The sequence below is a fragment of the Aspergillus caelatus genome (genome assembly GCF_009193585.1).
Source record: "Aspergillus caelatus strain CBS 763.97 unplaced genomic scaffold BDV27scaffold_63, whole genome shotgun sequence".
Taxonomy (NCBI): domain Eukaryota; kingdom Fungi; phylum Ascomycota; class Eurotiomycetes; order Eurotiales; family Aspergillaceae; genus Aspergillus; species Aspergillus caelatus.
The window spans coordinates 55663-77039 of NW_022475326.1; the positions used below are offsets into that span (position 1 = coordinate 55663).

Sequence of the window (21377 nt, forward strand, 5' to 3'; positions counted from 1 at the left end):
GACCGACCGATCGTTAAACTCGTAGTAGGTATGTTCTTCATATATAGTTTCAAGGTCGAAATATGGCCCACTCATAAGTGGTTTGAGGAATGAAAGATGTCGAGTATGGGTGACAGATTCCGACCAATAATTGAATGTCTCCTGAAATGGACTAGCGAAGAGATGCGATTTCACTTTTGTATAGTAGAATTCTGTAAGGGCTTCCAGGTTCTCTGATGAATTTGGCCTTTGACCTGCCCAATGCCGAGGAACTGGCAATCGGCTCACACTTCTCGCAGCTCACCAAGGCCTTGACGGCTTTGGCAAGTGTGCTCTGCGCTCCTCGCTCGAGTGCCTGTACCTGGACTTCGACCACAGTATATCCCTCTTCGGCCCCTTTTCGTCAACGGATCTAGAACACCATCAATGGTTGGCATTGATTCTCTGTACCCGAAACGAAATTCATTAGTCCAGTTCCATAGCCTCTACGATAAAGAGGCCGCAGTATTGAAATTCCCCGCTCAAGTACCGTATGGTTTGCAGTCGGGAGAGGTGGAGGAGGCTTTGTGATGTCGTTAAACATGGTTGCTACTTTTGTTGGATCACTCACTAGAATACTCTCGTTGAAGGGTTCGACTATCCGCGACAGTTCCGCCCGAAGCATTAAATATATTGTTCGTGCGCCATTCGGAACCTAAGGCGTATCTACTCCGATGGTAATATACCGTGCTATTCCTACGGAAACCGATCAAGTCATTAAAACAATGTGGACAGTGATATTAAATTTATGAATAACATATATTGGCAGACGAGCGCGAGTATAAACTGGTTTTGGCCAACGCGAATGTCGACTTGGACTAGCAGAAGGCGCGGCATAGGTTTATCCTTTCAGTTGTGGAACTTGTCGCCATCAGACGTCTTGATAGTAATGGTCCCTTAGTCATAGCGAGGCGGAGATGTTGATTGCCTTTCGGTGTTACTAGAATTATGATACCTAGGGATGCTAGCAGCCGAAGGCGATCATTGAGCTCTGACCCAGGGTCTGTAAACTGAAAATATCCTCTCAATTTGTCAGGCTCATTGTGATATCCGATGAAGAAACTGGATTTACGGGCTTTGCTGAACTTGTCCGTGAAAGCGTCTATTGGTGTACCAAAATCGATAGTCCCATGAATGCCCTATTTCACAAATGGTTCGGTTCGCCATTGAAAAGACTAGAGCATGTATGATGTCACGATGGTGAGAAGAGGCAGATATCGCCGCGGATATTGCGGAGCCAGCCTCAACATGATAAGCAGGTACCCACAATCGAGGTAAATACCAGAAGCTCTAGTGCTAGAGGAAGGTCTTTGGCGCTATGGGCTCGTTAAAACTGGATAGATAAACCAACTTCTGTTTCTTTCAGCGTCTCGTTTGGGGTTGTCACACTGGCGTCTAAACGTGCTGTTTCGACACTATCTATTGATTGATCTTGACTTTCCTTTCCCCTTTCAGGAATCCGACACGCCATATTATTCCTTATTCTACTTATCTCGAAGCGACGATGCCTCTTGTGAGGATAGACCTAATAAGAGGGGTAAGGTCTCCCGATGAGATAAGAAAGCTGGCCAATGTGATTCAAGAAGTTATGCGGAAGCACTTCAACGCACCGGAACGGGATCGCTACCAAGTAAGTATCATATGTGCAAGTGGTAGCCACACCATGTTCTAATAATATCTGGTCTTGAGATTATCACCCAACACGAGCCCTATGAGTTGATCTGCGAGGACACGAACCTGGGAATGGAGAGAAGCAACAACTTGGTCATCATCCAGATCCTGCAGCAAGGACGTAGTGCTGAACAGAAGCTAGCTGTCTATCAAGCACTTCATGAGCGACTATCTGAGTTATGTGGACTTCCTGGAGAGGATCTTATCATAAGCTGTGCCGAAAATACAAAGGCGGATTGGAGCTTTGGGATGGGAGAAGCACAATTTTTGGCCGGTACATTATAGGCCGATGTCAATGACCTCACCAGGCTGTAACCGATACCCTGGGGTTTCCTTTTTGGTTTACCGGACGCAGAATTTCATGTATGACAAAGAGCGTTTTCAGAAAACTAGAAGTCCATCGCTTGATATCAAAACAGCAGCATTGCAAATAGACTACACCAATTTCGGCAGTGCAACAAAATCCACGTGATCGTGCTCTCCCAATCTGGTTAGCCCTAAGATTGTTTGGCCTAAATCAGGCAAAAACCCGGCAGGAACGGTTGAGCATCGGAGAGAGGGATTGCTAGCATATCGTACTTATTGCTCAGACCTCGGGAAAGCATGTCCCGACGACCAAGACATTTCATCTGTACCCCGCAAATGATCTACACACTTCTGTCTTCTCCAGACATTCACTTCACCACCACTATGCGGAAGGAAGTGGGCCCCCGACGACTTCTCTCCGGTGGAGGCGAGCGCTTGCAGAGCTTGTACGGAAACACCTGGAGTCCAGGGCCCATTCTGTTTTTGAGATGTTCTGCCGAGGCTGTGAGAGTAAACAGGCTGGTAAATAACAAACCGATAGATATAATGTAGCAAACCTCCCCATGGGCGGCATATCTGGTGTTGTTGTATTATCCTTCAGGTGAAGTCACAACAGGGTCCAACATCTCCTAGAATGACACTCCTTCACCTTGCTGCCGGCCTTCTGGCCGTTGTTGCTCCGACATCAGCTTTGACCTTTGAGGTACCAGCATCAGCACCGACAAATGCAAGCGCTCAGCTGGTTGCGGCACCAGTGGGCCTCTCGTTAGTATCACTGAAACCTTCCTTGGGTGTAGATACTGAATACGCAGTCTTGAATTTTTCACATTTCCAGCTTATATGAGCGACGTCGATGCAACCAAAACCTGTCTTCAGAATCTCAAGGAACTGACAGGGACATGGCCACCACTACGAATTGGCGGCACCACGCAGTGCGCTTCTTCATCTTCGAGACCATCTGCCTTATCAGTGCTAATCCCACTTCAGAGACCGTGCGACATATGATGCGTCTTCCAGCAGCGCAGTCACCTATACAGTATCCGATCCAGCAGATGCACCTTCATCACTTACATTCGGCCCGCCATTCATAGCCCTGGCTGCGGACTACGATGGTCAGGTTATCATAGGTCTTAATCGCCGTCTGAACAATCAGTCCAACACGATCGCTGCAGCCACTCTAGCCAAAGATACAATAGAGAACCTCTATGCCATAGAGCTTGGAAATGAACCAAATTGTATGTTTTCCATGCGCATCATTATGTTTGGGAGCCTGCTAATATGAAGCGCATTCAGTCTTTTCCGATAGCGACCCTATTGCAGACGGCGGGTCATGGGATGCTGCAGCCGACTACAAATCGCAAGTAGCTTGGCAGGATGCAGTTTGCCAGAATCTGTCCTCATCAGATCTCATTTCAGCAGGCGTCTATTTTGGCACATCGCCCATGAGTATCTCCGGCTTGTCTTCTGTTGAGGACGAGGCCAACGACCTTGTCAAGGACTACTGCTCGCATAATTATCCCCAGTCACCAAGCACCGCTGATTTGGCCGGCCTGATGAGCCACAGTGGTATTGCATCTCAAATCCAACCCTTTGCCTCTGAAGCTTCAGCGGCTGCTGCCAAAGGCAAAGCTCACATTTTTGGAGAAACTAACTCTGGTAATTGCATTCCGTCGCACGCCTGCTGTTGTTACTGACGGCCTCCGTAGCTACTCAGGGTGGCGGTGGGATTAGCCCGACATACGGTGCTGGTCTTTGGATCCTAGACTACGTGATGCAAACTATTCTTATGGGCACGCAGGTATGTACCTGAGTCATTCGACCCAGTGTCTTAGAAAGTAGCCACTTACGTTCCGACTTGTGCAGGCTCTTTACTTCCACCAGGGCACCATAGGCAACTGTAAGTAACTAGATTCGCCCATTTACGGGACGCAAGCTTACTCTAAAGGTCCGTACTGCTGGTGGGGGCGCTACAATATGGGTGCACCTTATTATGGCGCGTATTTTGCGACGATGGCTCTGGCCAATGCAGACCAGATCGCTCCGCTAGATGACCAGACAACGCCGTACGCAGCATACGCAATTTATCAAGACGGCGCTCCGTCCAGGGTACTATTGTACAACTCAGACTACTACGCCAATGGCACACGCCCGTCGCAGACCTTCACACTAAACGGACTGACATCCTCCAGTGTCACCGCAAAGCGGCTAACAGCGCCCGACTCTACCTCCAGAGTTGATCAGGGCCAGGTTCCTACCGTTGCCGGTCAAACCTTTGCAAACGAAACATGTGTTATCCAGGGTGACGAAGTCATAGAAACAAGCACCGTGTCTTCCGGTTCAGCCACATTTACGCTCAGCGCCTCAGAAGCTTTGCTAGTCTATCTCTAGGAAGCAATGGTCTTGGGTCTATGCTTTTGTGCATAATATGGTAGCTAGGCGTGATGACAAAACAGGAAGTAACCAAGTAGTACTCATCTTGTATATCTGCAATGATTTCAATCAGTCAATCACTTCGAAGTCTATTAAGCTGTTAGAGCCTAATGATTGAAACGTCTAGCTATATAGGCGCCTCCCCGATGAAACAGAATCTTCATTCAGAAACGCCATCTACAAATCCTTCAATCCTATGCATAGGAGATATTGAAATGAACGAAAAGCCTTTTAGAATATAACACAAGTGTCTGCCACAGGACCTTTCTCCCCTACTACCACCATCTATCTGTGGGTTGTCCCTTTCCTCTGTTTACCTTATACTTCTATGTAGTTAGAAAGCCCCGGCCTAGGACGAACCTCCTTTTCTCTTGTAACCTTTTAATAATTTGTTCCGGGGACTGGGTCAACTCCGCTTCGCGGAATTAACCGAGTAGACCTGTCTTATACTTGCACTCAGCAATGTCGCAGATTGCCTACAGGTATCATATAACAATATCGTAGCCTACGGTTTTACCAAATAGCCCCTAATCCCAGCAATCTTATCTAAAATGGCCCTGTGTAGATCAATGTACAGTGGGCACTGCTAAAGAATGCGCCTTGGCGTTCGGAGCCCTCCTCCCAGGAAAATCGATCTGACTCAGCGACTTTGATTTTAAATAAGAAATGGCGATGTCCTATTCAGTGCAAGCGCATCTGAATAACGATCGCTGTGTGCGGTTTGGAAAGGCCCTTCCAAAGCTCTAGGAACATCCTATCTATAAGGATTTATCAGCTTTCTGAGCTAATGGCAATTATCTTTCTACTTTGTTGATGGCGTGCGCTATTTTAACCGCTCATTAATCGATCTTCGGGTTCCAAAGGGAAAAGATGGCCTTGTGGTGTCGATCAGCCAATGTGAGCCTACACTCGGGATGCGATATCCCGAGGTCAGAAGCATTGGCGCAATTAAACAGTCCACCTCCACCGGAGCTTGTAATCCTTCCATAACCTAAATCAACAGCCGTAAGCCGAGCCTGCCCAGTCAATAGCCGATCGTGTGTTAAAGCTTGACGTAGGTTAACAGAGCTTCTGTCTGGGGTATTTTCTGGAGTCTCCGCATGGATCCACTATCAACACTAATGTACATTTGAGTCTATATACAAAAGCTTTTTGGCAGAAATAATATCCTCTGCTAGTCTAGAAGACTAAGGCCACGAATTGTACCATCTAAAGCTTACCATGGCCACCCACCACGCCTCACAGGACAGCTTGCAAGCCGTCACTCGAGACGAGCCAAGCATTAGCAAACATGAGGAGCTCGAACAGCCAACTGCAGAGGAGAATGAACATTGTGCAATAGGCAAGGGAGGTGCGCCAGTGATGCGGTCAAAGGAGGACGACCTTTCTATATGGCAGACGGTGAGACGATATAAACTCGTCTCAATCATGGCAATGGCTGCGGCGTTCAGTGCCGCATTAGATGGTTACCGTATGGCTCTGTTATCCTAACCTTGCATTCAAGATTCGCGGAAGTCAAGCTAATAGGACATTTACACTATGCTAGAGATCAATCTCAATGGTGGGCTTGTCTCCAATGAGGGATTCATCCGACAGATGGCCAAACCTGGAACAACAGTCATCGAAGGCCAGTATGTCTCCGCTTGGAGTGGCCTTCAGTCTTCTGGTCAGGCGGTTGGCCAAATTGTACGTACACGTACCCGTTGGCTCATGAGAAAACTGCTAACGCCCTCTTCCCTTCTTCTATAAAGCTGCTTCAGTATGTGACGGAATCATACGGCCGAAAAGTGGCATTTTACATCATATGGGTCGTCTTTGTAGTGGTGAGCTATGACTCAATATTCGCTCTTCTTGATTAACCTCCTATCCATTGGCATTCTTCCCATGATGCTAATGCAACTCCTTTTTCTCAGAGCATATTTGTTGAGTCCTTTGCTACCCGATGGGATCACTGGCTTGTGGCGAAGCTCTTCTCTGGCATGGGAGTCGGCATGCTGCAATCGACATTGCCTGTCTATCTATCAGAGATCGCTCCGACCCAGTTAAGAGGATTCTTCATTAATGCGTACAGCTTGTAAGCTCTCTCATCCCAATCTTGGAATCACGGATACTCCTAACCAGAGCATCGCTCAGTTGGTTCGTGGTGGGACAAATATTCGCCTCGGTGGCTCTCAACCAACTTCATGCTAAAAATCCCTTGGACTTTCGAACGCCCATCTATACACAGGTAAAAGCCAGTATCTTTCAGCAAATCGCAGTGATGTACTAAGAACGTTTTCCAGTGGGCTATGGTCGGAGCAACAATTATTATCTTTATAATCATGCCCGAAACCCCGTGGTGGCTTGTTAGTAAAGGAAAGCTTGATAAGGCCTCCAAGATGCTTAGGACATATAACGGCCGCGTTGAGGGTTACGATGTGTCCGAACAAATTGTCTGTGAAATGCAACCCTTTGTGCACCATTTTTACTAACAATCGGTCCGAATTGCAGGATATCATGAGTGCCACAGTCGTAGAGGAGCGCCGGATTGCTGAGCGAGACTCGCAGGAAGGCATGTGGGCTGTGTTCCAGGGCCGCAATTTCATCCGGTTCGTTATTGCTGGATGGCCAAAAATGACCCAGCAGTTTGTCGGGCTGGCAGTGTTCAACACTAATGCTACCTATTTCTGTAAGCTCGCCACATTCATATTGAGCTGTCTCTCCCTTCTGGTGCTCACCCTTTCTTGCAGTTCAATATGCGGGTAATAAAGACCCCTTCCTGGTCACCGTCATCCTGTCCTGTGTCCAACTCCTTTCAATGATCATGACGGCCATGCTCACCGACCAAATTGGTCGTCGACCACTCACCGTCTATCCATACGCGGTCACGACTCTATCAGTGCTATGCCTGGGAATAATCGGCTGCTTTGATTACACTCAGAAGTCTACCAGCTCGCTTTTAGTAAGTCATTCAAATCTATCGTCTGCGCCAAAGGTCCCTGACCAATACCGCAACCACAGGTCTTTTTCGCCTGTCTCGCTACATTCTCGACCACCGGTGCCTCGTCAATTGGTTACGCCTACGCTGCAGAAATTCCCCAGCAACGCCTGCGCGCTCAGACGGCAGGCTTGTCTCTTGCAGCTTCCAATTTGATCGCGCTCATGTTCAGCTTTTGCACGCCCCTGATGATCAACGGACCCCTCACCAAATGGGGCGTCAAGACAGGATTCTTGTGCGTACACAGTTTTCTCATAAATGACACGGTCAGCCACTAACATGAACTTCATAAAATAGCTTCGCGGGAACAGGTACAGTTGCTGTTATCGTCGCATGGTTTATCCTTCCCGAGGTCACACGTCGGACACCTGCCGAGATCGATGAGATGTAAGTAGAAGCGCATTCCAAAGATATTCTTTTCTTTTCTTCCAGTCGTGCTAACTCCTCCGTGTCTTTCTCATAGGTTTGAGAAGAAGGTTAATCTTCGCAAGTTCAAGCATTATGTTACTGACGTTCAGACCCATGCTGCTGAGCAACACGAGATGGAAGCACACACGCGTACAGTATAGAGCTTAATGTGGCCAAAAGAACTGCATCTGTGAAGTGAAACGCATCAGACCATGTACCTGTGGTGGAATCTGTGGTTGACAGTATTGCTTGGCGCCCAACTACTACAAAATTCTTAGAGATAGTCACCGAGAAAAATTGAGCAGACGGATTGTCACATATTTTCACTGGCCTACTGCCACCGTTTGATTTTCTCCTGTTTCCCTGAGGCTTCTGGTAGATTGCAACTGGCGTGGGAGATCATTAGTGGATACCTCCCAACTGTCACGTCGGCGCCCAAAACTAAAGCAATGTTATGGACCCATAAAAGCGGCAGCAGCTAACCTGGTTTTAGTTTAGCCTAGATACTGGTAATAGGGCTTAGGGCTTAGGGCCCGGGCCATCCATGATGCCGCTTTAGTGATACCCTCCGCCTTTATAGATTTCTTTATATCTTGATTTTGATGACCCCAAATACCTACCGTAGTATATGCTAAAATTCCATCTAAAATAGCTAAGATTAGCATATTGCCTGGGGTGTTTTATGTATATTTTGTGGGATTCTTGAAGCCAAGTTACAAAAGTAATTTTAGAAATAGATATCCATACTCATATGGTCCAGAGAATCTCCCAGGCAAATATATATCTTTGTGTCTACTTCACCGACTTAGATACAATACCGGCCGAAACCCACCATTAATTCTCCAAAAATCCCGCAAAAACCATGAAATATGTGGGGGATACTGTAGCCTTTTCAGGCGAATTTAGTAGAAGTTTTACAATTGAATTTGAGATACACTGGGCAATTTGTACAGGAATCACGTGGAGGGCCATCTGTTTACTATTCGGAAGACACGACGCGACTTTTTTCTTGGCAACTCACTCAGCACGAACCCCGCTCAGCAATCCGTCCTCTGTGGAGTATACCCTTCTTTATATTGAATCTCCTGTTGTTCGTCGTGGAGGCCGAGGGATCCAAGCTTCTCATGCACTAGTTTATGACTAACGTGGAAATGGTTCTTTCTCAAGTAGTGATTCGTGTCCTGTCATGTTTGACTCCTTCAACGTTAATGAGATACTGTGGATAAAGACTGCGCCGCGTGTTGAGGGTGCTACTAGCTAGACAGGATCACAGGGCTTAGCCCATCTCGCCGACACTTACACCGTTTCCCAATATTGGACAAATTAACGCGAACGGGCCCAAAGAACGACCAGGAGATCAAAGTATTATCAAATGGCGCCCATGTGGCATGGATCGATCGTGTTGCGTCGCGATAGGGCCCTGTTGAGACTCTCTGATAGTCGCTGAGCTGCGGTCAGAGCCATGTCTGACTTTTTTCCCAGGCACTGGAGTGCCTTTATACAGTGCTCACAACGCTGACACGTTAGCCTGAAAGAGTCTTGCGGCATTTGGTAGCCACATTGTGATATGCCGATTTCTCTGATTAGGATGGTGCCTGCTTTTCTGAAAGAGTGGATAAGGACAGCAGTCCATGGCTCCGTCAAGGATGCGGCTTGATTGACTGAATCGTGAAAATTGCGGAGTTTAGGGTGCGACGAGCCCTGTAGGTCGTAAGAGTATCGAGCGAGGCCTCCAACAGCGAAAGCATTTTCGTGCTTCAAGAGGGAGATGAGGCCAGTGGTACACCGATGTTCGGCTTGGGAGCTTTGCCCAAGTCGCGCTTGATCTATGTCCTCAACAGTATCTGCGAGCAACATCGCCGCAAGATGCCAATGTCCGGCCAGCACTAAATACCATGATTGTATGCGAGACGGGAGTTCTGTATGATGAGAGACACAGTCTAGCATAAATTGCTTGTACGTGGAGTTCCAATACTCGTAGATCAAGAGAGCGCTGTGGATCGCTTCCTCAATAGCCTCCGCCTCACCTCCCCGACATACAAGTGTATTGATATGATTTATACGACGGAATAGGAGAACCTTTACTGGCGCGGCGTCAGATAAGACTTCCGCTGCCTCTTCGTAAGAGCACGGCCAGCGGGCCTGGTTGAGATTGTGGAGCATGTTACGTTTGCGAAGAAAAAAATCGCCCCATACACTTTCTTCACGTTTGCTAACGGAATAGGAGCTAATATCCCATCCATCCAGATCAACGGCGTCCGGAAACGAGCAGAAGCGCGACCGGGAGTGTATGATCTGACTGTCCTCATCAGAAACGACGGTGGGACGTTGATATATGACCGACGTCAACGTATCAAACATGATGCCCAGCCAGAATAGAAGATTGAAAGTGTGTTGGGCTTCAGAGTCCTTCAGCATGAAATCGACCTGGCCTGACGGATGGGTTCTTAGTCCTGTATGGTATACATCACCTTTGGTGTCCTTACAGCATTGCTCGAGCGCTCTGTTGGAACCTTGCCGCCGAAGCTTGATCAATCTAGAACGGAAAGTAAACAGTTGCCGGAGCGCCGTTTCAAGATACATTGGGGCAGGATCATGGTCTAAGAGCTCGTCGAGCTCCATTCCTTCACCGTGCCGGGGACTTTGCGCCAGCGAAAACAACATATTGGCAAAGGCTACGCGAAACGATGGAATTGCTCTCGATTTCTCCAGTGCATGACGCGCTTCATTCCAGAAGGCCTCACGCATGCCACTTTCGCGGTGAGCTGAAGAGGATGGTATTGGGATATGTTCGTCTGCTGAAGGCCCCTCTAACCACTGAGAAGCGAATGCCATGATGGCAGCATGAAGTGTCTGTGTTGCCGTTCTACTCTCCACACTCGTCAAACGTCGACCGGGGATGGATGAACATGCCTGATCTAAGAGGCAAACTCGTCTGTAGATCCTATTCGTGGTGTAAGGACCTGTCTTTGGACCTTTTGCGTCAACGTACCCCCGGTTACTGTAGGGACAATTACGCTCCGTCAACCAACAGCTCAATGCATTTTCCATACTGTCGTTATATATGTGGATTAGGTTGTGCGTCATCATGGAGTGGGCATAATTGTGTGCTAATTGGCTTGAGCCCACACACAGTGTAGTGTTTGCTGGCATAGACCCAGCACGAACTTCGGTTGGCGGAAGACCATGAAGCGAGAGCTCAGAACTGATATCACATGTCTCACATGGCTGGCAGCCGGGTGTACCATTGGATTGCGACGAAGTTATTGAACTGCTCATTGCCCCGAGCTGTGGAGTTTCACCGGTAATGTGCCAATCTTGACCGGCCTCGGCAGAGTCCCATTGGGCACTCATTTGTGGTGTCTGGCTAGGATCGACATGCCCATCCCCATTGAGAATCAAATCGGCGCTCAGAGGAGAGACGACAGCTGCGTCATTGAGGCATTGCCAAGCTAACCAGTCCGCATTTAGTCCCTCGTCCTGTGGCCACAGCAAAAGCGGATCCCTAACAGACATGGGCCATTCGCAATTTTCGACGTTTTGCAGAGGAAGCTCTGTAGGATTGCGCGCAATGGAGGTTTGTTGAGAGGATGGAGCCGAACGATCGTTCTCCTGCCGCGAGCGGGCGATCGCAATATTTCTGGCTCTCTTGCTACGGCCATGCCGGGATCCTGTGTGACTCAGCAGCCAGTTGAAGGTGCATTTTCTTTTGTGTTTTCTGCAATTGGAGCATGAGTGATTGTCTGCCTGTTGAGCAGTGTTGGCATTACTCTCAAGCTCGTCAGCCAGCAGGGCATCACATGCTCTCTTGCCTTTACGACATTGATCACAGCTACGATGCTGACGGCGACGATAAGACATTATTCGAAGCAAAGTGGTATGGTCGATAGGAAGGTAGGGCCGTTCCTGGGAGAATAATGAAGGTAAACATGGATCCGAGAGACACTAAAGCACGGACTTAGCTGGGGAAATGCGGGGGTTTTGCGGGGTATAAATCGGCCCGGGCTTAATGTTAAATTAACAGTTTGTGATTTGCCTCCGCTTGAGGTTATTTTCAGCCTGTTAAATCCTACTGGCTACGCCTTGTTCCTTTGGGGCGGGATGCTACGACAAGGTCTCAAAAAAAAGCCAAATCAGTCATGGATTGATACTATGAAGGTTACAAGAGGTCATGGGATAGGGAAACATCAAGCATTGCCTCCGAATGTCCACACATTTCAGCGTTTGACGATATCAAATCCGGTAAAGTTGGGAAGAACTGCTCGGATCTCCTTGGAATAAGGGTACTCTCCGCCGGCATAGTTGACCTGCTCAAAGACCTTTCCGGGCATGCTACCGCCCATGTAGGTGGACTTGGTAGTAGGGAAGAGTGACTTGTCCGAAAGTTCATTGATCTTGACCTTCCACTCTTGGGCAGCCTTCGCGGTAGGATTGATGTACTTTATGCCTTGACGCTCCATCTGCTTGATGGCATCTGCAATCCACCGCCCTTGGATTTCAACAGTTGTAGGGCCATTGCTCAGCAACGTTGGACCGTGTGGCCCGTACAGATGGAACATATTTGGGTAACCACTGACGGTCATGCCAAGATAGGTGAAGGCACCGGACTTCCATTCCTCTTTGAGACTATTGCCATATATACTGTGCAGTCCCATGCTGGTCATGCCTCCGGTCGTGATGTCAAATCCAGTGGCGATACACACAACGTCGAATTCGTATTCTGTTCCATCTTGCAGCTTGATGGCCTTTTCCGTGAAGTCCGCAATGTGATTGTCTTTGATATTTACCAAATCAACATTGAGCCGGTTAAACTGCTCAAAGTAGTCATATTCCAAGCAAGGGCGCTTCACTCCCCAAGGGTGTGGTGGCTCTGAAGGCGCCAGGAGCTCTTGGTTCTTGGGGTCATTAATGCGCTCACACACCTTCTTCCTCCAGAAATCATAGACGACGCGATTTGCCTTGGCGTCATATAGATAATCCTTATAATTAGCCACCCAGTACCGAAATCCGCCCTCACTCCACAGCTTTTCCAAAAACTGCTCTCGCTCCTCTTCACTATCTTCAAATAGCCCGCGCTCACAAAACGTGTACAGGAACCCCGCAAAACATTTCTCGCGATACCGGAAAAGTTCCGGGTAGAACGCCTTGGTGTCCTCTTGTTCTTTCGCCGTGAGAGGGCGCTTGCGCATGGGCACTGCCAGGTTAGGTGTGCGCTGGAAGACCTTGAGCTCCCCGGCCTCCGGTCCCCAGGCCTGGGTGATTTGCACACCAGAGGCTCCAGTGCCAATGATGGCGCAGCGCTTTCCACGGACGTCTATTTTCTCATCCGGCCAAAACGACGAATGGTGGACAATGCCCTTAAACTTCTCGATGCCCGGCCACTCTGGGATGTAGCGCTTCGCCGCAAAACCGGCAGCGATGATGAAGTATTTCGCGCGTGCTGTCCTTCCATCTGCCGTCCGAATATGCCAGCGGCCTTCCACGGTATGGAAGTGTGCGCTGACGACCACGCTATTGAATGCACAGTCCTTTTTGATGTTGAGGACCTTGTCCACATGATCAAAGTACTTGCGCAGCTCCTCGTAGTTGGGATAATTGGTCGACCACGTCCAATCCTTCCAGGTTTCCGGGATCGACAACTGATACTCGGGCACCTCCGAGTCCACACCTGCGCCGGGATAACAGTTCCATCTCCATGTGCCACCAATGTCATTTCCCGCTTCGAAAATGACGGCTTTGAGCCCGAGCTTTCGAATCTCATACAGAGAATAGATCCCGCCAAACCCGGCACCCACAATCAGGACATCGACGTCGAGATGATCGGCGTAGTTTCCCTCTGCGGCGTCCCGCGTGGCATTTTCGGCGAGTTCCCTTCTTACGGGCATGGCTTCTGAGGGAGTTTCCTTGTTGTAGTCTGCCAAGCGGGGAAGGACAAGGTAGATATGGTCAAAGTGGAAAAGAAGATCAATGAAACGTACACGAGCTTAGAGAGGTATTAGTATTTTTCTTCGAAGAAAATGCTTTGAGATGCAATGACACTTAGTCCTAAGAGAATAGGTGCCTTAAATACTGCCGGCAGTCAGCCTGAAGCAGCCATAAATTGTGATGATCAGTGATTATAACCGACGGAGCCGCCTATGAGGAGGTCCAGCTCTGCATCAGTCTGATTCCGGCAGGCAAACCCTTGGTCCACTCTCCTGGGCGTTGCTGCACGAGTATACCTGTAAGCCAATAATTGAAGCACAATGCTGAACGGTCTAGACTGCCTCCCCAGTGAGAAACCGCGTGAGAACTTGCAGCATTAGTTCCTATGAAGCAACGGATGTGATTGTCCGTGCATGCGGATCCGCATCAGCTATCTTGTGACTCGGACAAACGAGGCCAAATTCCACAATTCCTTCAACCCTTGGTGTTTTTCATTCGGCCACGCATAGGATTCCTATCCTTGTAAGAATTGTTTATTATCGCTACAATGATATTAGTAGGAAGGCTAGAATATATAATATTTGATTCTATATTACTTACTATTGACGGTATACAGAATAAATGAAAACCTGCGATCTGAATTACGTTCACGCAATTAAAGCCAGTAGGTATTAGTTGTTTAATAAACAAGATATTCTAAGTAAATAGATCAGCAACGTACTTTAAGTAACCTAATACACTTGTAGTATTAATACCAAGTGCGTGGCTGTTAGTATCTGTTGGATGCATCTCTTTGATTGCTCCACCCCGCAGCTTGTTGTTTTGTTGCATGCGGATCCGATGCTGCATATCGCGTCCCCTCAATTTAACTCAATCTGTCTATGCCTGCACGGTGGACATGCGGAGTCCCCCGGCCGATCCAATGAAAACGTACTCACTCGGAGCACCGGATCATGAAGGATATATTGAGGTAAATCTCAATACAGCGATGCTCCTCAAGATTGTTTCGTCTGCAAGCGCTTGCTGATCCGAGGAACTTCATATTTTACCCCCCAACCGCGAAAATGAGTCAACTGACCCCCAACGTGACTGGCTCTCTCGAAGCTCGACTGGATGAAGCCTGTGCGGATCAAGAGAAAGGCATCCCTGGGGCCGTGGTGGTCATCGTGGGCAAGGATGGTCGGGAATATTTTGCCCATGCCAGCGGCAAACGGGGATATGGCTCATCTGAGCCGATGACTCTCGATAATATCTTCTGGATTGCCTCATGTACTAAATTGATTACGGGGATTGCTTGCATGCAGCTTGTGGAACAAGACCTTCTTTCCTTGGATGATTCGACTCAGGTCGAAACAATTTGCCCCGAGCTGAAGCACGTCCAGGTATTGCAATCGGATGGAAGTCTGGTCGAGAAGAAACAGGGGATTACCTTGCGAATGCTTCTCGCCCATACCGGTGAGTCTCCTAATCAGAGCTTGAGTCATTCACCCCAGGGGCATACGCTGACCATACAATATTATACAGCTGGTTTCGGGTACTCATTCTTCAACGAGAAACTAAGAGACTATAGCAAACCGGCAGGATACGACGAGTTTTCGGGATGTTCCTATGATATGCTACAGCCGCTGGTGAACCAGCCAGGAGAGAGGTGGGAATATGGGGTAAGGTAGTAAGCCGTCTACGATTCAAACCAGAGTTAACAGGCCTCCATTTAGGTCAATATTGATTGGGCTGGTCTTCTCGTGGAGCGCGTAACGGGTCTGTCATTGAATGACTATTTCCACCGCAATATCTTCGAGCCTCTGGATTTGCATAATATTTCCATGTTCCCCAATGCGTCCATGATTTCGAAACTGGCTCATATGAACTCACGGGCGCCGGATGGCCAGTTATCCCCACGCGATCACTTGCTTCGACGACCATTGATCGTGGAGGATGCTCAGGATATAGCCAGTTGCTTCAACAGTGGTGGGGCAGGCTGTTTTGCAAAGCCTCAAGAGTATTGTCAAGTCCTGGCGACCCTTTTGAACGATGGCATATCGCCCACCACCAACAAGCAGATCCTACGCAAGGCGACGGTAAACCTCATGTTTGAAAACCAGATTCCCCAGTTCCCCAACTTCGCGGCACAGGAAATTCCACCCGCCAAAGCGGATCTCACGAACCGTATCGCTCATTTGTATCCATCCACAACCCCCCAAGGCTGGGGGCTCACCTGTATGCTGACTGGGGGGAGCACGGGCCGTTCGGCCCAGACTGGCCATTGGGCTGGACTTCCCAATCTTTGGTGGTGGTGTGACAGGACCAAGGGGATTGCGGGCATGGTCTGTACGCAGATACTTCCATTCGCCGACGCTCGAGTATTGGGGCTCTGGGGTGACATGGAGTCGCTGGTGTACAAAGGTCTTGACTTGTAGCTTCTAGGGCTCTCGTGGCATACAGTTTCGAAAGCGATGAATCTGCCTTGTGACTTCTTCCGAGTCAGCCTCTTCAGACTTATGCATTTCGTGTGCTTGGGGGCTGCTCTCACTTCCTTTTAGCCTAGCGGGGCATCGGTTTCCGTGCATCAATTCCTAACTTGCTTAGTTCTTTTTTAAGGGGGTAATTGAAATATTTGGCAGTATTGTAAATTTATTGTAGGGTAAGTGCATGACTCTACCATCAAGCAAGGGAATTCTTTAATATATCATTACCCGTTTTGGTGAACATCTTGCCTATTAGATACCTTTTGAATCGGGAGAGTATGATAGCATCTATACCGACTGCAGTACGATGATACATAGAACAGGTAATGAATGTGGATATCCTGGTGGGACATGCTCTGGGTATATGTGTTGCGATGCTGTATTCCCCCGCGCATGTCTGATCGGCGGAAGCTGTATGTGTTGTCGCGCCTAGTATGGAGGTAGAACATGCTCCTATATATAGGGAGACGCTGCACTCTACGGGTGGTTGCGGGTGGATTACAGTGCACTATAGCTATAGCCCTGTACAATTTCATGTACAGACTATATATGATATATTCTATTTAATGAATTATAGTAGCCCAGGGGGGTTAGTAGTATTAGCCCACACAGATCCCAGCGGGTTCCGGGTTCTAGGACAGGGGAGGCTTAAACGTTCCTACATTTTGAACCCTACAGTAGTGAGAATTCCATAACATGGAGTACACAATTTTTCTCCAAGGTCCAGTGTTGATGAGTCAGCCGATCGGACTTGGACGTTTGAATCCCGGTCCGAATCTTCCCTGAAATCCGTCTGACTTTCATTGACAAGGAAAAATGATACGCATGCTGCACATTGGACTCCCCTTCTCGTTAACCATCACAGATACATGCACGACCAAGGATAAGCTTATAACGTCGTAATGCCGTACCCCGACTCCCGTCGGACGGAGGCGAGGAGACTCCGAAAGCCAACGCCCGCCCCCTACGGTCAAGCATGCATCAATTGCGCTCGGGCTAAATGCAAATGCTTGCTCTTGGCCACTGGGGATCAATGTGAAAGGTCTGCTATCATAGCGCTGTGACTTTAAGCACATGGTTGCTGACAGGTGACAGATGCGATCGTCTGGGCAAGGAATGCGGACCCTCATTATCGGTTCGGAGGAGCAGACAGGGTTCTTCAAGTACGAGAATTGCACGGGTGGAATCTTGACTTGATAGTCTTCTGTCCGCCCTATAACGCCCTGATAAAACGCTTCCGTCTCCCCCCGACTTGGAAAGAGTGTGGGAGAGTGAGAGATCGTTAGAAGGGCACGCGGAGCAGCCCCCCAGCGCTCCCAGTCAATATGATATTCAAACAAGGACTCCAGTCTTTGCGCTGCCTGCATCAGATGGTCCAAACCCCTCGGCTTACATCCAGTCTGACGAGGCAACGAGACTTCTCAAGCAGTTCCGGACCGAAAACCTGAACTATCTTGCATCTACATACCGCTCCATGTCACCCCTCAAGAGCTGATGCAAGAGAAACCATTCTTCTGGTATTGCCTGACCGCAGTCCTGACACCAAACCTGACCAAAAGAGAATCCCTATTCACCAAAGTGCACGACACTATTTACCAAAAGCTGGTTCTGGAAACGACCCCGAGCATGGACCTTCTTCTCGGCCTTATGACATTCATGTCATGGTAAGTGACCGAAGAAGTCCAAGAGTCTCCCATTGAAGAAATACAGCCTTGTATCCTCTGACTGTCCACCCAGGAAAGTATACTGTGTGAAGCCATTCCTCAACTTCTACAGCCACCTATTGACCGGTCTTGTCAATGAGCTGGGTATAAGCAAAGCTCCCCCAAAAGAACAATCCATTCTGCAAGGATTTACTCGTGCAGCCGGTTTAAAGACTGAGACAGCGATGAACAGAACTTTGGAGGAGCGACGGGCCGTGCTGGGGTGTTTTCTGATCACTTCAAGGTAAACCGAAACCGGCGAATTTGATGATATCGAACCCGATCATTAACTGTCGCCCTAGCATCGCGTTATCATTATTCAAAAGTGACGCCCTGAGTTGGACGTCCCACATGGAAGAAAGTCTCGAGATTTTGGCTAGCACAAAAGAGTGCCCTGGAGACGAACTGTTGGTGTGGCTCGTCAGGATTCAGTTGGTGGTCGACAAATCTTATCATCTTCGCCGGGACGGTGACAACTCTCATACCTCACCTCTTGTTACGGACTTCTTGCAATCCCAACTGGAATCGGTAAGGCGGCAGATGCCTTCGCATCTGAAGAACAACAGTATGTCCCACACCATTCCTTTCAGCACCGGTAGATGTCATCTGTATGTACCTCTCGAACGCAGAACTTGCGATTCATGAGGCCTTGATCAAGGCGCCCATCCCAACCAACGGCCCTGATCCCCACGGCGTAAAAAGCCTTCATATGTCTCTTCTCGCTGCGAAGTCTTGGTTGGATGTCTGGTTGTGTGTTCCTCCCGAACATTACTTGGGGGTATCTTTTACCATACTCTCCATGTTCTGCCGAGCCCTTGTGGACCTGTTCATGCTTTCCACTCTGGATGATCCAACCTGGGATCGGAAAGCTGTCCAAGACAGCGTGAACCTATTCCATTACCTAGACCTTCTGCAAACTAATTTCAAAAGGTCGGCCGACCATCGCACCCAAGAGGCGGAAGCAGACATATTTGCGAAGGGGGTCAACATGATATCAACGATCAAAGAAAGATGGGGGCCATCATTGATAGAGGCTCAGCAGTATCCGCCTGCCACCGAGGTGGCCAACCCGACCTTGCAGGCTACATTGTATAGCCCTGGGGATTCAAAGCTGGACGGTATGGACGATGCATGGATGATGGAGTTATTCGGATTCATATAAAAGTAAGAAGATGTCTCCTATCTTAGTGAATGGCATCCTTTTCTTGACTTCCTATTAATCTGGATATGCGAGAGAACCTTCTTGCATCGCGTGGCAAGGTATTAGGACGTAGATTAATTGGGGTGGGACTGGCCATGACGGGCTCATAGCAAGAGATCCATTTCTTGAAGGACTTGCTGGATGCAAATTGTATACGTAAGAGGGTTGCATGGCTCACAAGAAGTGCACAGGGTATCTGTCATTGGAGGCTTGCACAACACTTAGGCATCCTTGCCAATATTCCCACCCCTGTCTGCCAAGCTCGTTCGAAGTTTTACGCAAAAGGATGAGCGCCGGTACAGGCGCATACTGATACTCAGTGTGTCGCTGAATATATAAGATTATTATCTGACTCTCAGGATTGCCAGGTGTCAGTTTCTGGTGTTCCTGTATTACTTCATTGCCACTGTCTATTTAATGTCTATCGAACGAGTCAATACCATTGCAATGCAAGGAAAGGCGCCCAGGAAGCACCGGGTATAGAAAGGAGATTCTGATAGGCCAAGGCCCACATCGTACTAACGCCGTTCGAAAATGATTTGTAGCAATGTTCAAAACTGTGCAACTCGCATTGATAATATTATATAAGAGAGTTGCGAAGATATCCGCCTTTGCGAGACATTGCAGTTTCAGACTAATGTACAGTATCTCTAGTAGCTATGACGACCAACGCGCCCTATTACACAATCGTAATGTCTAGCGCGTTGGACGCAGGTACCGCCAGACTTGGCTGCTGCGTGGGAGAGGCCAACCTTGAGATCGTAACTACCGTGTTTATCCGGCCCTTTGCACTTCCAAAGCGCTTCACTCGATTAGGTCTACAGTTGAACTGACACTGGAAAATGTCCATATCAGATGGAAATATTCTCACAGGGACGCCCCGCTACAAAACTCACGCATTGTTCACATTGGCTAATACGGATCAATCATATTTCAGTGGCCGAATCCAGTTCCATGGACCGCACGGCATGTCGTTGAGCCAAGGCTGGTATCCTCCATTCCCATGGGGCTTGTAAAGTGGATCGCTCAGCGCTAAGAAGGTATCGTCTTTTCTGGCGATTCGTCCGCAGTCGTGACACCAAGCTACGGCACAGTTGTAACCAGTGTGAACCTTTTGTTCAAGCGCTTCTTGCACAGGCGGATCACAGTAACACCGAATTGGTACCTCAGGACTACATAACCGAGAGGGAAGGGGGAAAAGAAAGGGGGAAAAGATAAAAAAATTAAAAAAATAAATACAAATAAATGTAAGAGAGAGGTCTCCCAGGGATAGCCGTCATGATTTCTGGACGCTGGTCAGGGGCGATCGGCCCTTCGAAATCGCCAGCTTGCTTCGGAGAGATGAAGGTACTGCCACTGGCCGATCTGCATCAACCTAGGTCTAGTCTGTGGTCCATCATTCGGCTGAATTCTGTCCCGTGTCTTTCTTTGTGGGGGGCAGTTAGAATATCTGACGTGCGGGGCACTGAAAGCCTTTTCCAACATCTTAGGCTAATCAGGGCTGGTGGTGGGGCCTTGGCGACATTTTATACGATGCACCAGAGTGGATCACCTCGCTAGGCAATCGTCATTTCCTCATGTCTCTCATGGTCGCGTTCGTAATTCCCCGGCCTTGGAAAATGACGTTCATGCTGGTTCGGTAGTAAGGGAGCTTTCCCCACGGATCAGATACTGAGATCCGTTGGTTTCTGTTTTTAGTAACGCGTACCCTAATTATGCTAGTTTAATGCCGGAATCTTTTGAAGGTAGCATTAGTAGTAATCACTTTGGAAATATGATGGTTAAGCTCAGAAAACAGGCAGGGGTTGAGTTTAGAAATACAGACAGTAATCCTGTGAGAATTGAGGGGATAATTCTGAACGCGTACTCAGCTGACAGGGGTTCTGCCCTAACTCGAAGCTCATTGCACCGCTACACCTGGATGGTCGGGCGACATGATACATTCTTTCTTCACCACCTTGCATGCTTAGTAAGTGCAGATTCCCCCAGTGCTTGATCGTCTTTGATTCGACCAGAACCTGGACTAGCCATCCGGCCAATGAGGTCGACAGCCTCTGGCATGCATATGGTAAGTCTCCCGACGTAACGCACCCCTCTCCCCCCCCCCCTCGATGTCCCTAATTATGCCAAACACAGGAGCGGGATGACCACATGTAGACATCCGTGTCCATACGATCATAGTATAATTAACAAGGTTCGTAGAGCGCGCATTGCGTTGCGCTGGTGGGGTGAATGATGGCCCAGAATGTGCGGTTAAATGTATATCATAGGTT

At 48.6% G+C, this 21377-nt stretch overlaps 8 protein-coding genes across 8 annotated transcripts; 6 read left to right on the plus strand and 2 right to left on the minus strand.

Annotated features, from left to right (window-relative positions):
* The first annotated feature begins 856 nt into the window (after positions 1–856).
* BDV27DRAFT_126347 (tautomerase family protein) lies at positions 857–2024 on the plus strand. Its single transcript, XM_032066520.1, has 2 exons — positions 857–1648; positions 1708–2024. Exons 1-2 carry the CDS (start codon positions 1523–1525, stop codon positions 1972–1974), a joined length of 393 nt encoding a protein of 130 aa, XP_031928808.1. The 5' UTR covers positions 857–1522; the 3' UTR covers positions 1975–2024.
* Positions 2025–2629: 605 nt separating this feature from the next.
* Positions 2630–4383, plus strand: BDV27DRAFT_156609 (glycosyl hydrolase family 79 C-terminal domain-containing protein; the record flags this gene model as incomplete). The annotated part of the gene is made up of 7 exons (XM_032072365.1): positions 2630–2760; positions 2808–2927; positions 2983–3230; positions 3289–3651; positions 3702–3793; positions 3859–3892; positions 3941–4383. The coding sequence occupies 7 exons, from the start codon at positions 2630–2632 to the stop codon at positions 4381–4383; spliced, it is 1431 nt and encodes a 476-aa protein (XP_031928809.1).
* A 1263-nt stretch (positions 4384–5646) lies between these two features.
* On the plus strand, positions 5647–7971 carry BDV27DRAFT_171422 (hexose transporter; the record flags this gene model as incomplete). The annotated part of the gene is made up of 11 exons (XM_032075590.1): positions 5647–5896; positions 5972–6111; positions 6177–6248; positions 6339–6499; positions 6559–6652; positions 6708–6857; positions 6916–7093; positions 7155–7366; positions 7426–7637; positions 7700–7789; positions 7866–7971. The coding sequence occupies 11 exons, from the start codon at positions 5647–5649 to the stop codon at positions 7969–7971; spliced, it is 1665 nt and encodes a 554-aa protein (XP_031928810.1).
* A 1194-nt stretch (positions 7972–9165) lies between these two features.
* Positions 9166–11671, minus strand: BDV27DRAFT_171423 (Zn(II)2Cys6 transcription factor domain-containing protein; the record flags this gene model as incomplete). Its single annotated transcript, XM_032075591.1, has 1 exon — positions 9166–11671. The coding sequence occupies one exon, from the start codon at positions 11669–11671 to the stop codon at positions 9179–9181; it is 2493 nt and encodes an 830-aa protein (XP_031928811.1). The 3' UTR covers positions 9166–9178.
* Positions 11672–11927: 256 nt separating this feature from the next.
* BDV27DRAFT_126352 (flavin-containing monooxygenase) lies at positions 11928–13883 on the minus strand. The gene has a single exon (XM_032066521.1). It carries the CDS (start codon positions 13693–13695, stop codon positions 12028–12030), a length of 1668 nt encoding a protein of 555 aa, XP_031928812.1. The 5' UTR covers positions 13696–13883; the 3' UTR covers positions 11928–12027.
* Positions 13884–14745: 862 nt separating this feature from the next.
* Positions 14746–16425, plus strand: BDV27DRAFT_100644 (serine hydrolase domain-containing protein). The gene is made up of 3 exons (XM_032064270.1): positions 14746–15190; positions 15260–15396; positions 15451–16425. The coding sequence occupies exons 1-3, from the start codon at positions 14800–14802 to the stop codon at positions 16150–16152; spliced, it is 1230 nt and encodes a 409-aa protein (XP_031928813.1). The 5' UTR covers positions 14746–14799; the 3' UTR covers positions 16153–16425.
* Positions 16426–17102: 677 nt separating this feature from the next.
* BDV27DRAFT_144195 (uncharacterized protein) lies at positions 17103–17868 on the plus strand (the record flags this gene model as incomplete). The annotated part of the gene is made up of 4 exons (XM_032070223.1): positions 17103–17242; positions 17296–17380; positions 17471–17573; positions 17630–17868. 4 exons carry the CDS (start codon positions 17103–17105, stop codon positions 17866–17868), a joined length of 567 nt encoding a protein of 188 aa, XP_031928814.1.
* Positions 17869–18254: 386 nt separating this feature from the next.
* BDV27DRAFT_171425 (uncharacterized protein) lies at positions 18255–19065 on the plus strand (the record flags this gene model as incomplete). Its single annotated transcript, XM_032075592.1, has 2 exons — positions 18255–18468; positions 18503–19065. The coding sequence occupies 2 exons, from the start codon at positions 18255–18257 to the stop codon at positions 19063–19065; spliced, it is 777 nt and encodes a 258-aa protein (XP_031928815.1).
* Between the last annotated feature and the right edge of the window lie 2312 nt (positions 19066–21377).